Source organism: Eulemur rufifrons, chromosome 2 (assembly GCF_041146395.1).
Source record: "Eulemur rufifrons isolate Redbay chromosome 2, OSU_ERuf_1, whole genome shotgun sequence".
NCBI classification, from domain to species: Eukaryota; Metazoa; Chordata; class Mammalia; order Primates; family Lemuridae; genus Eulemur; species Eulemur rufifrons.
The window spans coordinates 42309046-42325455 of NC_090984.1; the positions used below are offsets into that span (position 1 = coordinate 42309046).

The 16410-nt window shown below is 44.5% G+C and overlaps 1 protein-coding gene across 1 annotated transcript in view; it reads left to right on the forward strand.

The window, feature by feature from the left end:
* Positions 1–9202, forward strand: part of TNFAIP8L3 (TNF alpha induced protein 8 like 3) — a 40694-nt gene extending 31492 nt beyond the window's left edge. Inside the window, exon 4 of the mRNA XM_069492126.1 lies at positions 7732–9202. Within this exon, the coding sequence (XP_069348227.1) occupies positions 7732–8294 (563 nt within the window). The 3' untranslated portion in view covers positions 8295–9202. The remainder of the gene's footprint in view (positions 1–7731) is intronic.
* The last annotated feature ends 7208 nt before the right edge of the window (positions 9203–16410 follow it).

Here is a 16410-nt window from a genome sequence, read left to right on the forward strand (position 1 = left end):
TCCTGCAGAGCACCTCACCCCTGCAGCAAACCCCTTTGTCATCCTTCACCCAGAGAGCAGAAGAGGAAATGGGAAGGGATGGGGGAGGCCATCGCTCTCCGCCCGCCACCCTGCCACCCCCTGGCTCCTGGCCCCTTGTCACTAATGAAGAATGGAATATGAGGGACATGATAGGTCCCATCAGCTTTTCTGAGTGCATCAGCAGCTGAGCAGAAGGATGGTTGCTCATCATGAAAGTTCAAGTTCAAAGTAGTTTGTGAGCCTGCTCTATCTCAAGGAGGTTTGCTTGAGGTTTTGTGGTTTTTAGGTTTTTTTCTCCCAGCAGTTAGTGATTGAGTGCCAGAAACTGGGGCTGCCATCAATCTCCCTCTGCCCGGGGTCTTACCCCAGCCTCTGGGCCTCCCCTTCCGCCTTGCCTGTTCTCTGGGTCCCCTGCCTTGCCAGATGCTGCTCAGTAAGCACTCCAGATGGTTTTCCTCTGGGAACCATCTCCACTCCTAACTTCTACTTAACATTTTTAGCTAATTCTCCTTCCTGCCGTCATCTTAAGCTATTTACAGAATGGAAGTGAGCTGGCTATTACAATAATTTCCCGTTTTATAATTTTGACACAGCAATCCATACTTACATGCAAGTTTTCCACATACTCCTTAGAGAATTTGCAGAGCCCTGCAAGTAAGAGGAGAGAGTAGCGGGGCCCTGGCCCTCTCCACCTCTACCTCCTGGGGTGAAGCTTGGAACACTTTTCTGGGCTGTTGCCAAGAGCTCAGATCCCATCATCTTTTATAACCATCATTTATTTTATTTTCCCCCCAAAGTTATTACCTTTTCCTCACCACACGGAAGCTCAGCTGCCTCTTTTCTGCCCACACACCCAGCTTGGCGAAGACCTTCCTGCTGTGCAGCACCATCAACTTGGAATTCCACCGTCTGGGAGAGCTTCGTGTTTTCTAGAAACCTGGAAACATCACTTGTGCTCTGGCTGAACATCATTTATAAAAGCAGCAACTCACACTGGCCCCAGTGCTTTTCCACGTGGTGAAGGGCCCACTTAAATTATCTTTTGCTTTCTCTCCTCTTACCAGCTCACAACCATCGTCATGACATTCTCACAACGCAGTCTGGTCCTTTTCTTTTCTTTAAGGATGTTCTAAGGGTACTTATTCTCAGAACACTACCTTCATGTTCCCTTCCCTTTAGCTCTTTCATCAATCCCACTTTGAGGAAGCCCCTGTTTTTTCTACAAGGATGAATTTTGCTATAGCTGCATAATCACATTTTTATCTCTATTCTCTGAGATTCTGAGGTATTATTAATATAAATAATTCACTACCTTTCCTGGCTGGAAAATGGGAACTTTTGTTCAATCATGGTTAAGAGAATTATCCCTGGCCAAAAGAGGTCTCCTAAGACTTGTATATAGGAAGAAGAGAACAGTTTTTGCCAAGACCTATCCTAGATCTCTTGGGCTTTTCCCACCAATGAACTTGTATCCATCAGTTAGGCCTGTTTCCCCTAATATCCCAAGCATTCCCCTGACCGTGGCTCCCAAAGCTTAGCTCACACTCTTCCTCTCAGCCGGCAGTGTCCCTCCCTGGTAGGTCCCCAACATGGACCCTCTGCAGAATGCTGAGACAGAAGGATGGATGGAAGGAAGCCCAAGATTTCCATGTGCAAAAAGTCTTCTGAATAGGTCTGCTCCCCGGTGCACTCACTATCCCTTAAATCATTTGCAACATTGTGTATGTATGCATGTTGGGAACAGTGGTGTTCTGTTGACCAGGGTGTCTTGATTTTATTTCTCTGAGTCTTATCCCAGTGTTTCCTATAATACATACCACAGAATGCGATATATTTGCATATAGATGTAGACGTGTGTGCCAGTAAGTTTGGGAAGTGGTGGACTAACCAAAACTCTACAGGTATCTTTACTGCATGACTTCTCAAAGGCTTAATGAGCTACCCTGTGTGGCGAGCTGTCAAGAACAAGCCATAATATAGAGTCATCTACAAACTCATTGAACTGGCCACAGAACCTTCTTTCCTGGAGCATTTAACAGGTTGAGCGGTCTGTAGATGTTGGGGTACATTGTCATAAATCAGTGGGTCCTATGTTCAGCGTGTCAGGGTCACCTAGGAAGCTTATGATCATCTGTGGTAGAGTACGGGAATCTACTTGGTGGTTATTTGTTGTTTTTTCTTAAAGCTTTCCTGGCAAAATTTTGATGATCCATAACATTTGGGTTCCTCTGCTCTAGACTTTTGATCATTAAGGCTTCATAGATGCTATCCTTGTGACCCTCCTGAGCCCTCTCCATAGAAGTTTGTACTCCAGATTCCTTGTGGGTAAATAATAAATTCTTACACAAGAGGGATGGCTGGAAAGGTGTCAGGGAAACCCCCCAGAGCCTTTGTGTCTTAGGGAAAATTGCTGGTCTGTATCCATGACTTTAGAAACCACTTCCTAACATTGTAGCTGTCCCCATTTACCAACACTCCAATCCACCTTCAGAGCCCACAGAGCTCACCCCAGCTATTCTCACTCCTGCCAATTTGGGCTGTTTCACATGTTTCTGTATTTTGTTCCATGTCTATCTCTTGCCTCCTTGTGGGACTATATTCAGAGCAAGACTGAACTGAATACTTTCCTTGGTATTTCCCCATAGCACTTAATACAGAGCTCTACTAATAGTAAATGCTCAATAAGTGCAGAGAAAACAAGGGACAAAAAGGACCTTTGTCTAAAAGGGACAAAAGAGAGTTAAAGTTGACTCTGCCATTAAAAAGCAGACAGAGAAGGTGGTAAGTGTGGCAATACGGGTGGGTATACGCTCACCACGCTGAGATAGTAGCATCTGAAATGTTAAGTATCATCTTCTCCCACTCTCTGAAGTTTTTTCTTGTTACTTCTCTGTTCTTTATGTTTTCGGTCACTGATATATACATCAGTAGTACTTCAGGAATAGGGTGAACCAACTTGTCCCAATTTGTGTGGGACTATTACAGTTTTAGCAATGGGGGTCCACTGTCTGGGAAACCCCTTACTGTTGGCAAACTGGACATCTGGTCACTATACTCAGGAGGCAAAAAGATGTCCCTGATCAAATAAAATTGGGAATGCTACATCTCATTCTACCCACCTGAATAAGTTTCCTATTGCTGCTGTAACAAATTACAAAAAATTTAGTGGCTTAAAACACTAATTTATCATCTTGCATTTCTGGAGATCAGAAATCCAAAATGATTTTTGTGGAGCTAAAATCTAGTGTTGGCAGGGCTCCATTCTGTCTGGAGAATCCCTTCCCTGGCCTTTACCAGCGTCTCCAGGCTGCCCACACTCCTTGGCTCCCAGCCCCCTCCACCGTCTTCAGAGCCAGAGAGCGCATCACCCCGACCTCTGCTTTCCTCATCACACCTGTTTCTCTGGCTCTCACTCTCTCCTGCCTCCCTCTTTGACTCATAAGGATTCTCATGATTGCTTTGGGCGCTCTGGATAATACAGGGTAAGCTCCCCATCGCAAGATCCTTAATCACACCTGCAAAGTCCCCTTTGCCGTGTGAGGCAGCACATTCACTGGTCTGGGGACCAGGATGTGGACGTCTCTGGGGCCGTTATTCTGCCCACCACACCCACTGCTCTCCGGGAGCTGCTCGAACAGCTTAATGTATTAAAGAAATACGTTTAAAATCTCACAGAAAAGAATCTATGTCACTCTGCTTAATCCAATGCCTTTCAAATTTATTTAATTAAGGAATTCTCTTTTTTCTTAGAGAAGAGCAGGACTCAGCCTGGTGGACAGGTGAACTCCGAGAGTCCAGAGCTTTTCCGTGAGATGTGCAGACAGAGAATTTTGAGGGAACAATTTATAGATCCACATTCTTCTTGACAACTTCAGTACCTGCACTTGGTACATACTTATATATAAACTCTTCTGCCTGAGAAGAAACCTGAGGTCAAAGCCTGGTGGCTTTCCCTTCTTTCCACTGTTTCAGTCATGGAGTTCTCACCAATAAAGAATCTTCCTGGGTCATATTGCCTTGGAGCACAAAACCTCCCCAAACAAGGGGTCGTCGATGTGAAACTCGAATTGGTGATGGTGACTCTTTTAATCAAGATGCCGTCACCCACCCCTGCCCATCTCATTTAGAGGTGCATTTCCAATAAAACTTCATTTTTCATGTTTAGTAAGTATCTACCAAAATTTCGATAGTTTATATCATACCCAAAATAGTAAAAATAACTCACTCCAGAAGAAATTTTTTAATGCTTAGGAATTTATGGTCCCTGGAATATTCTTTTAATTTAAATTTCAATTTATATACATCCTTTGGTTATAGAGAATTATGATGCATTGCTCAAATATTTTCAAGCATATAAACATACATGAAGTTAAAGTTCTCTAGGTGAAGTAGAATAGAGATGCAATTTCAAGGAAGAAAAAAACATAATATTTCTATATTTCTTTCTTTCTTTTCTTCTTCCTTTTTTTTTTTTTTTTGAGTGAGACAGGATCTTGCTCCGCTGCCCAGCAAGAGTGCAGTGGTGTTATCATAGCTCACAGCAACCTCAAACTCCTGGGTTCCAGCCATCCTTCTGCCTCAGCCTCCCCAGTAGCTGGGACTACAGGCATGCGCCACCATGCCCAGCTAATTTTTTTTCTATTTTTTTGTAGAGACAGTATCTTGCTCTTGTTCAGGCTCGTCTCTAACTCCTGACCTTAAGCAATCCTCCCACCTTGGCCTCCCAGAGTGCTGGGATCACAGGCATGAGTTACCATGCCCAGCACATTCCCAATTTTTAAAGAAGACCTTTCTCATGCCATTTTTTTAAGTGGACAATAATGGGTGTTATATCACAATGGTACTTATGTTACATTGGACACATTTAAAAGAATGATCTAACGGGTTAATTTGAAAATGTCAGTTACATTATCTAGAAATTATATCTTTCCTATTTAATGTGAAAAATACTTGCTGTCAAGTTTTAAAAATATACAAGAAGGTACATAGTTTTTAAAAATTCTTATGGGGGCTGGGCACGGGAGGCTGACACAGGAGGATTGCTTGAGCCCAGGAGTTCAAGGCCAGCCTGAGCAACTTAGGGAGACCTTGTCTCAAAGACATAAAATAAATGTTGATAAATTTAATTAATTATTTAAAAATTCTTATGGGTATATGTGAGCAAATGTCTGAGCACAGCTCTGAGGCAGAATGGAGGAAATGCTGGCAGTACAAAGAGCAGGGTTTGGAATCAGACTAGCAGGGAAGACTCGGTAAAATGCCTGCTTTTCCCAGCTCTCAGGGTTAAACAGTGAAGTGCCTGGCACAGAGCCAGCTATTCAACCAACACCTGCCGTGTGCCGCCAACATGCCAGGCACTGTGGGGAAGGAGGGCTTAGACAGACACAAGTCCCTACTCTCATGGCACTGACATGCCAGTATGTAGTTGATCTGTTGCTTCTGTGTCAATGCAAGTTTGCTGAATTTCTAAAGAGCCTTCAAAAAGACCTTATTCTCAGGCAGTTTTTAGGAGCTGTGATTACAAAAGCAGTGACTCATTTTCTGATATTTTAGAATGGATCCATCTAGATTCCATCATCCTCATTAGAATAATCACCTGGGGAGGCATACACTTAACTCAGTGACAGGCTGTTACTCAGAAGTCTCTAAGCTGCTTCTGTGGAATTGACTTCAAAGCATACAGCACAGTCATTTGAACATCCTCAGTTCTGGTAAATGTTTGGCTTTGGAGGACAAATTTGACATGGAGGGGAACAAAAGTTTTTCACCCAGAGGTCTGGTGGGTGATGAGACGGGGCGGGAAGATCATCTGCCTCAAACTCTGGAGGAGCCAGAGCTTCCTCATGGTGAAAAAGAGTCAGGAGATGCCGTTTATTCCTTTTATGTTCTACATGACGTGTTTGTTCTCTTTGTACTGGGGCAGAAGGGAAGGTCCTGGCCACATCAGGGTCACTTGGCTGTGAGGTTGTTTGAAGATTCTGTGGTCTCAGGACTCTGGGGACAGAGCTGGCTGTGGATGCCGAGACCCCTGGCACCCGCTGCTTTAGTTCTGCTCATCCTGCTGTAGCGACCCACTCCCGGCTGCACCCATGAGGGGCCTGCAGCTGGAAGAGGCCAGGGAGCAGAAGTAGCTGTCCTGGAAAGACCCAGGGCTGGGGGAGTGTGGCTGGGCCAGCCATGAGGGGACATGCGGGGCCTTTGTTTAAATCACGTTCGAGTGTGTGTTGAGTCTGTGTCTGTGAGGCCAGAGCAGCCCATGATCAGTCACCGTGCGCTGAGGGAGCGAGTCCAGAGGGAGCAGAGGGTGCAGGATACGAGTTGGGGAGGGGCAGACAAAGAGAACAGAAAGCCAGTCCATGTGGCCTTCTTGCGATCTGCTCTGCCTGTCCCATCTGTCACTCCCGTGTGGCCACAAACCACTGGACAAAAGTGCTAGGGATCCTCAAGGACCTCAATTCTCAAAGTAATACTGGCTTTTCATAGTAAAGTTTGGAGTACATGGCATTTTACGACTTTCTGATTCTTCTGCACTTCTCTAGTATATTATTCAATAGGAGCCATCCCATCCCTGTGCCTGGCACTGAGCTAGGTGCTATGGGAGACATTGTCTCTGTCCTCCGGCAACCTGAATCTCCTTGGGGACATAAGAATAATATGCATACATACTGTAGAGTGAAGTTTCATTTCAAATGTCAGCTAATCGGTGACCATGTGGAGTATTTCATCAAATCTAAGACAGCATTGATAGTAAGATCCCATTTTATGTGCTCTTAAGAAAGAAAAAAAAATACACTGTCAAACTGTAAACTGTTGCTTTCTTATTACTTAGAATTTTTATTTATAGTTATGGAAAGAGCTTTTTAGACTATAGTGTTGTGGGTTTTTTATTCAACATATATTGCTGCCATTCATTCATAAAGTGAAAAATAACAGCAAAATAAATTGGCCATGGTTTTCCTAAGCTTCTTCACGTTCGGAGTACTATGCATCTGTAGCGTCTTGGACTTGGGGTTACTGATGTGCGTGTTTCCCACACAGTACCATTCTCTGCCATCAAGAGCACTCATGAGGCAACATTTCTTACAAAAATTCTTTTTGACTTTCTCCTAAATCTCTGACACGTATTGTGTAAATTGATATGCACACAGGTAATGGCAACTACAGCTACCTGGCAAAAGTGACTGTAATATTCACCCCAATTTCCAATATCTCAAAAGTGAAAAAAGACATCTTAGACTCAATGAAATATACATTCCAAGACCCAGTCAAAATGAGTACCATGATCAACTATCCGTGTCTGCCCTGGGAGTGGGGTTGACATTGGAGCTACATTCTTGTCATTAAACAATAACTTGCTTCCATATAATGTGAGACAGCAGTTGTACTTCTCTATAGCTAGTAGAGTCAGGAAGACTTTATGTATGAAGTAAGTCTGAAAAGGTAAGATTTGGCCCAGACAAGAGGAGACGCCTTCCAGCAGAAGGAATTGCACAAGCACAGTTTAGAAGATTTGAAAGGGTCACAAGTGTGTCATGTGGAGAGGAAAGTGGGGTAACCAGGCAGCGGAGGGGTTCTGTGAGAGAGTGGCGGGGATATAAACACATGAGTTTTTGCTCTAAGAACATGAGTTCAAGTTAGTATGTTTTACTTGTGGAAATGTAATAAACAGTTCTCATACCTCTATAACTTCTATTTCTTTTCTTACCACAGGTCCCGATGTTTTTAGTTCAAAGAGTCTTGCCCTTCAAGCCCAGAAGAAGATTCTGAGCAAGATAGCCAGCAAGACTGTGGCCAACATGTTGATTGACGACACCAGCAGCGAGATCTTTGATGAGCTCTACAAAGTCACCAAAGAGCACACCCACAACAAGAAGGAAGCCCACAAGATTATGAAGGACTTAATCAAGGTGGCAATCAAAATTGGGATCCTCTACCGGAATAACCAGTTCAGCCAGGAGGAGCTTGTTATCGTGGAGAAGTTCCGGAAGAAGCTGAACCAGACGGCCATGACCATCGTCAGCTTCTATGAGGTGGAATACACCTTCGATAGGAACGTGCTCTCCAAGCTCCTGCACGAGTGCAAAGACCTGGTGCATGAACTAGTGCAGCGACACCTGACACCCAGGACCCACGGGCGCATCAACCACGTCTTCAACCACTTTGCTGACCTGGAGTTCCTCTCCACCCTCTATAGTCTGGATGGAGACTGTCGGCCCAACCTCAAGAGGATTTGTGAAGGAATCAATAAATTGCTAGATGAGAAAGTCCTTTGAATGCCTTCCCTTCTCCTGAACTTTGCTGCTTTAACATTACAGCACCCAACCACGGTCCGGGTGAGAATCAAGTAGCTAAGCAGAAACCATTGTCAAAGATGTCCATGTTCTGTCCATTTGTCCCTCTGATGCTGATGCTGAACATAGCTCAGGTGTGTTTATCTTCTGAGCTCTCTGATGAAGTCTGTACTTAAAATCACCTGTGTTTGCAAGCCCAACAGGACATTTCATCTATTCTAAGCAGAAAGGCTGCTTGGCTCATTACAGTGAGCTCAGTTCATCTTGCAGAGTGGAACAAGCCCTGGATCAGGAGCCGGAGGATATGGATTTGGTTCCCAGCTCCACCAGTTATGACTCTGTCCTCTGTATCCTGGAACCATGATGCCTGCCTGCCTACCTCACAGGGCTGTTGTGAGGATTGAATGAGATGAAGTATGCTCATGTTTTTGAAAACTCTAATGTAAGGTCTTCATATTTTCTGTTCTGGGTGTGAGAGATATAAACCTAGATCTAGACAATTAAGCAGCATAGAAGAAAAGAACAATAGAATCTAATGGGCTGGGTCTGCAATCTGTCTCTAAATGTGCTGCTTCAAACAAAATGGAATCCAAAGGTGTGAAAAAAGTATAGCTGCAAATTGGAAAAATGTTTTTCAAGGGTTGTGTTTTTGAGTTCTTAGATGTGCAGGTTTATGATCCTGCAGAGGGAAACCTTCCACAGGTGGTGGGGAGACTTTCCCACCCGTAACGCAGAAACAGAGAAGCACTGTGCTCCCTCTGCAGGACCAGCCTTCCCTTATCCTTGGGGCACTGTCCACAGGGCATGGGAACGCTTTACTCTGGCAAGCACGTGAGTGGGGCAGAATGAACCCCTGTCTGTCTTTGTTGGCCTTTCACAGTCATTTTCTGCTGTTTTCTCTGGTTCATTAATAAATTAAAAGTAGCCTTCAAATAAGAGGTCTTGGAGTTGTGATTTAAAATAAAATTCCTTGGAGTTAGATACAGTATTAAGAATAATAGGATAGAAAAGAAGAAGAAAGATGAAGAATGGGAAGTCTACACTTAGTCCCCAAGGGGAAGTAGCTTCAGGGGACCACAAGTAGGTGGGTCTGTGAGCTGGTCTGTGGGGCACTAGCCCACAGAACAGACCACCTCCCCCAAAGGTCTCATAACCTCGCCCTCACACTACAGCTTCTCAGGTCTTTTCATCATAGTCTTAACCAACATCAGGACAATGTACTTACTTCCTTATAACATTGTGCCACAGTAAGAGACTTGCTCCTCCTGCCTCACCTCCCATCCTCCTGTGCTTTTCATGCATCTGATCAAAAAGTAAAAATACCACATGAGCTCAGCCTCATGGTTCATCCCACCCCATGGGCTCTCTCCAGCAGGAGCATCAAGAGATGCTTTGTGGGAGGGTATGAAATGAAGTCCACTGAGTCTACATTGGCCATTCAGCCTCAACTGGCTCCCAAGTCAACATCATTTCAAACCATCTAGTTAAGTTCTTTAGCCACATCACCCAGAATTAGTTTATAGGATGGATATCCAGTACAGAATATGGGAGAGTTAAGTCAGCCCCTGTTCGCCATACTGGACAAACATGGCCTGGCCCCTCTTCTCAGACCCAAGGGCTCAATAAGGATGCCCTGTGCACGTCTGGGCTGGGGTGGTCGCTGGTCATTTGGCAGTGCTGCTAGCAGCTGCAGGCAGCAGGCTCCCCTTCCCGCCTGCCTGCTAGGTGTCAGTCCAGCAGTAGCTGGATTTTTACATGCTAGGTCCTCAAGACCTGCCTTGGTGTACTCATCTAACTAAGGACTTCTTTCTAGCTCAAGAGATGGTTCTAGAAATAAGTTTGTTTTTCATTAAGTGGACCATTACAGAGAACTCAGACCTAAGAGGAATGGGTGGACCTGTCCCCTGTCCATGTGAGACACTGTGAGGAAGAGGGGAGGACCTGCAGCCATAGAAGGTTGTGGCTTCTCCCTGCTCCACAGGCCACCACACAAGCAGTGGTGGTAGGAGGAAGGCTGACTCAGGTTCCGACAGCCCACAGGTCTCTAAGGAAACTGGGCCCCTCCTGCTTTGGTCAGGGAAGGATTAGCACTTCCACCAGCAGGTGCAACGGCAGAGTGTGGACCCAAACATTTTCAGCTGCCTCAGGCTCCTTGGCTGCAGGAACTGGTGGGCTCTGTACCAGGGTACCAAGTATCAACAGCACCCAGGGGATCAGGCTGCCTATGCACAAGCAACTCATCTAAAATACAGAGCCAAAACCAATCCCAAGTGTACATTTCAAACATACTATTGGCATCTAAACTCCGGTAATTCTTGAGTTCCATCAAGCAGCTGAAAGACCTACAAATTTCAAATACTTTATATAACAATCTAGGGACAAAAGAAAGAATCTCATTACACAGTCATATTGGTTTATCCTGAGGACTCTAACCACATCTGGTGGCTTTGAAGATCTTTTCTGGCTGAAAAACTATGTGACAGAGGCTAGCAGATGCTTTTGAAAGCAGAACTCTGTACACATGCTTTTGTGCTCAGAGCTCTGTACAAAATTTTCAGTAATGAGAACCCACAAAAGCAAAGGTAGAATATCTACATTTAGGTGTCACCAATAAAAAACAGATCATTTTGCAAAAATGATGGGAAAGGAAACTAATTCCAAAAGGAGCAATGGTACAAAATCACTCCATTGATCAAGCCCCACACAGACTTCAGAGAGGAATGCCTGGCTCAGCTGATCAAGTAGAGATGTGACTCATTCTTTAAGGGTTGGAAGTGGCAGAAACAGCTTGTATCAGTCATCTGGAAGCATCACCAGGTCTTCAACCCTCCCTGAACACTCAGCTCTGTCCCCGCAGGACACCAGGGGCTCGTGCTGAAATTCCCAGCCCACCCTTTGGTATGCATCCTTCCCCATGTCTCTGAACCCTGCAGAAACACATTCCCTGCCAGCTGCCGCCTGCCATGTGTCGTATCACTCTTCCTCCCTGTGTTTGCATCTGTGAGTCTTAACACCCTCCGTAACTCCAGGTCTCTGCTCAGTGACAAATCAAAATGAAAAGACTTCTCCATCTGTGCTTCTTCTCCAAACTCCATCTCCCCCATCTGTACATTTTTCAGAAACAAATCAGTGCATTCATTGGCTGCTCCAATGAACTTCTTGCATCCATTTATATAAAAAAAAGAAAGTAGCTCAAATCAGGCCTATGTGCCCTCTGCCTCAATGTCTTTGGGGCTGTTTTGTTTTTAATAATTCAACATGGTCCCAGAGATCAAGACCAAAACCAATCAGTGAAAATTCTAGATTAGTCAACTTTGGCTGTAAAAACATCACATGAGCAGGAGCTGTCCAACAATGGACCAGGATGTTGACAATAGAGTCATGAATCAGGTGGGCCTGCTACGTGAGCCACAGCCCAAGCTGGGCCCAGCCTCATGCTCTTTCCTTAGGTGGAGGTCTTGTTTGTTAGGGGGGAAAGACGCTTCTACACTATTCCTCAAAATAGCATGTATGCATCCCTGAAAGTCCTGAGAACAGGGGAAGGGGTGGAGGTGGAGTCCATGAGTTTCAAAAGAAGTTTTTAATTTTTTGTTTCATTCTGAAAACTTTTTTTTTAAAGCTAAAATTAACCTAAGTACTTCTGAATCATGTGGAGATGAACTTACAGCCATGTGATGCCATCTGGTTTCAGAGTCTGAGTTTCTCTTTGTTTTTACAATGTTGTTTGTGCTGATGGAGCACCTCAAGTCAAAGAAAAGAATTTAACTTCATGCATTTTTCCGACTAGGTCTAGCATCTCCTAGAGGCCTGCAGGCATAACTTGGGGGTCTGTGAGTGCTCAATTTTGAGAGACATTGCTACATACATCAAAGTGGAGGCTTACAGAGAATGAATGTCACCTTGCTTTCAACAGTGACTCATTTGTGGGGGCTTAAAGGCTGAGAGGCTAGCCAGTTGGGGGGTGGAGTCATCTAGGTCTGCACACTGCCTGCCCTTTGAAAATAGGCCAAGAAAAGCTACCACATCTAAATCAAATCAAAGAATTGACTAACACATCCTGGCAATCCTAATACTAAATCTCAAAGGCACTTCCAAGGAAGGGAATAGAGGAGACACTTGTGAAGAAAAGATGTCACCTGCACATGCTCACTCTCTCTCTGAGGTCCAGCCTCATCTGCTGGTATGCAGACAGACGCAAGGCCTAGGGCTCCCAAGGCCTAGACTTTGTGTGGTTCCAAAATCCCAGGAGCTTATTCCTAAACAACGAGGCACATGGCACTCAGATACTGGTGGCATCAAATTCCTCCCAGTCCCAGAAATAAGAGAGATCGGCCAGAGCAGACACTCACACCAGCCCCCAGCAGCACCTCAGCACTGCTACTAACTGGCCTTTTCCTTACTTGTCCTTCCTGCGCTGGGGCAGGTCTCTACAGAGAAGGGTCCTGGAAGCCCACCCAGGCAGCCAGAGTCTGGGCAGCCAGCCCTCCAGGCCTTGATAGAGTTCCTCTTAGCTGACTACTAAGGCCATTTTGGACCAGTTCCTAGGACAAGGGAGTATGGGGTTTGGCTCTGGGCTCAAGGAGCAGCTGGGTAGGAGCCAGAGCTTGGCACGGAGTGAGTGCTGGAGGCCAGTGGGGAAGCAGCAATTAGGTTATGGTAGGGAGAGAAGCGCTTTTTCAGGCTCTATCACTTGTGAAGGAAGAATTTGTGGGCTGGTCCCCAAGGAGTGATTTGGGTTCCATCCACTTCTCAGAGCAGCCGGCTTCCGGCTGGCTGAGAGAGTCATATTTCCTCTGGTGATGGGATGGGGCTGCCCCTACTTTGTATTTCAGAAACAATTACAACTTGGTTTTAGAAATAGGTTGCTTGGTTTGGCTTTGGGGAGACAGGTATTTTGGGGTTTGTTCCTTTTTTCAGCTTTCATGGACAGCAGGAAGTATGGAACATGGGCCCCGCCATGAGGCTTAGTCTTAGCTTGCCCACTACCTGGTGATTTCCCTACACTTCACCACTCTGGGCCTCGGTCTCCTCAACTGTAAAAAGCAGAGTGTTGCACAAGGTCCTTCTGAATCGTTACAGTTCCATAGCTCCATGTCCTGAGCATCATGGAAGAGAAGCTCTGGGCATTTCTGCACTATAGTTTTCTTAGAAGGAAAACCTATTCATTATTTAAATGAAGCAATAGCTTCCAATTGACAAATAACTCCTCAATGATTTTCTTCAAGACTTTTGAATGAAGATCTAATTTCATGGATTTCAGAGATGAAAAGCTTTAAGCCAGAAGATACAAGGTAAAATCGAGACTCCACGAAGACCAAAGAACTGCACAATTTGGGCCCGGGTAGTCAGCCTAAAAGTTAGCCAGCTTAGCAGTGGCTGCTGGGATTCAGTGTTAGGCCCAACCCTCAACTGAGACAGACTTTTCAAATTGAAATTGTGTCAGACTCCAGTAATATATCTCTGGAAAGACAATAAGGTAATAAGCAAAGTCATGAATAAGTCATTGATTTGAGTCAAATATCATAGGATACTGTCTGAAGTATTTTAAAACATATTAATAAAGCCATTCCCCCAACAAATGAAACATTTTATGGACTTCTCAGACCTTTTTTTTTAACAGCTTTATTGAGATATAATTCACATACATACAATTTACCCATTTAAAGCATACAATTCGGTGGTTTTTAATATACAGTCATGCACCACATATGACATCTCGGTCAACAACTGACTGCATATGACAGTGGTCCCATAAGATTATAATGGAGCTGAAAAATTCCTATCATCTGGTGATGTCTTGATGATCCTGACCCTGTGTAGGCCTAGGCTAAAGTGTGTGTTTGTTAGTTTTAAACAAAAAGTTTAAAAAAAAAAAAAAAAAAAAAAGGCTGGGTGCAGTGACTCACGCCTATGATCCTAGCACTTTGGGAGGCCAAGGCAGGAGGATTGTGTGAGGCCAGGAGTTCAAGACCAGCCTGAGCAACATAACAAGGACCCCATCACTACAAAAACTAAAAATCAGCCGGATGTGGCAGCACACACCTGTGGTCCCAGCTGTTCAGGAGGCTGAGGCTGGAGAATCTCTTGAGCCCAGGAGTTTGAGGTTGCACTGGCTATGATCATGCCACTGCATCCTGGGCAAAGAGCAAGACCCTGTCTCAAAAAATAAATAAATAAATAGTAAAAAAGAAATTAAAAAAATTTTAAAATAAAAAAACACTTATGGAATAAGGATATAAAGATAATATTTTTGTGCAGCTATAAAATGTGTTTGTGTTTTAAGCTAAGTGTTATTACAAGAGTCAAAAAAGCTTTAAAATATTTAAAAGTTTATAAAGTCTCAGTAACCTAAGCTTAATTTATTATTAAAGAAACAAAAATATTTTGTACAAATTTACTGTAGCCTAAATGTACAGTGTTTATAAAGTCCACAGTGGTGTACAGTAATGTCCTGGGCCCTCACATCCAATCACCACTCACTCACCCAGAGCAACTTCCAGTCCTGCAAGCCCCAAATGCCCTGTATAGGTGTACCATTTTTTATCTTTTATATCGCATTTTTACTGTACCTTTCCTATGTTTAGACACACAAATACTTAACTGTTTTGTTACAATTGCCTCCGGTATTCAGTACAGTAACCTGCTGTTACAGGTTTGTAGCCTACGAGCAGCAGGCTATTCCATACAGCCTAGGTGTATAGTAGGTTATACCATCTAAGTTTGTGTAAGTACACTCTATGATGTTTGCACAGTGACAAAAGCACCTGACAACACATTTCTCAGAACATATCCGCATCGTTAAGTGGTGCATGACTGTATTCGCCCATATGTGCAACCATAACCACAATCAATTTTTAAACATTTTCATCACCTCAAAAAGAAATCCAATATCTTATCAATCAACTCCCTATCCCCTTCAGACCTTATTAGCAATATAAACGTTGATCTTTCCCCAAAAAAATATCACAAGAATTTCTCAATATTGGAATTGCTCTACGGTCTTAGATTCAGAGCAAGCAAATCCCAGTTACATGAGTGACTAAAGCTCATAGTGCTGAACTGCATCCTAAGTTGAGCCTCAAGTGCCACCTATCTTCCCCACCTCAACATTCCCTTGAGGAGAAGCCTCATCAGCCTCTTAACAGGGGCGGCCTCTGCGGAAGCAGATTCTGTAAAGTGTAAGGACATCCAGGCTGCCCAAGGTTGGCCACTCGTCCTCATCCTGCAGCCCCAGTGCTGGATGCAGAGTCAATGGCCGTGTGCTGGGGATGCCATAGAAGGAATGTAGGCATTACACAGGGCAGACGACCTCAAAATGTGGACCATGAACCACCGCATCAGAATTCCCAGGGTTGGGGGATGGTTCTAGCAAAAATGCAGAATTCCAGGTCTTTCTCCCAAACTACCTAAACCAAATCTCTGGAGGTGGGGCTTGGGAATCTGTGTAGTTAAGCTCCCTGGTGATTTTTAAACACAGTAGAGTTTGCTGACCTCGTATAGAGGGCTCAACTTGAAATTCTCTGCATCTCAAAATCTGTGGTTTTTGGAGAATGTAATTCCCTCCTGAATTGTTTTTATCTCCTGCCCTTTCCAGTTTTGAAACTGACTCCATCCCCTTCTTCCTTTTTGTCCATGAGGCACCTCCCTGGCTCATATTTCCATCACCCTGGGGCTGTCAGCAGACCCTGTCCTCAGGACAGCTGCCTTCATGAAGTGGACACCTCTGGGGGCCAGGGGAACCATGGGAAAAGTGGCCTGAGGTAGCCTGTATTGTCCTGGCAATGCTGTGAGTTTCATGTTTGCTGCATTTATTCTATTTCTCATCTCTCAATTAATCACCTTCTAAAGTAACTGTTTGAAATTTTCTTCTAAGGTCAATGACCCGGGATGCTGATTTGGAGATATAATTTCCAAGACTATATTTGGTCCAGTTTCCCCAGGAAGAATAAACAGAATCCTCACCCTTAGGGGTACATGTCACCTTCTGCTAAGCCCCTCTTTGGCCTTTTCTTTCTAAGACCTCTTCTCCAGCAACGTAGGATGATCTGGAAACCCCAATGGGGGCAGGACTATCCCTGGAACCTGGAGCTAAAAGAGG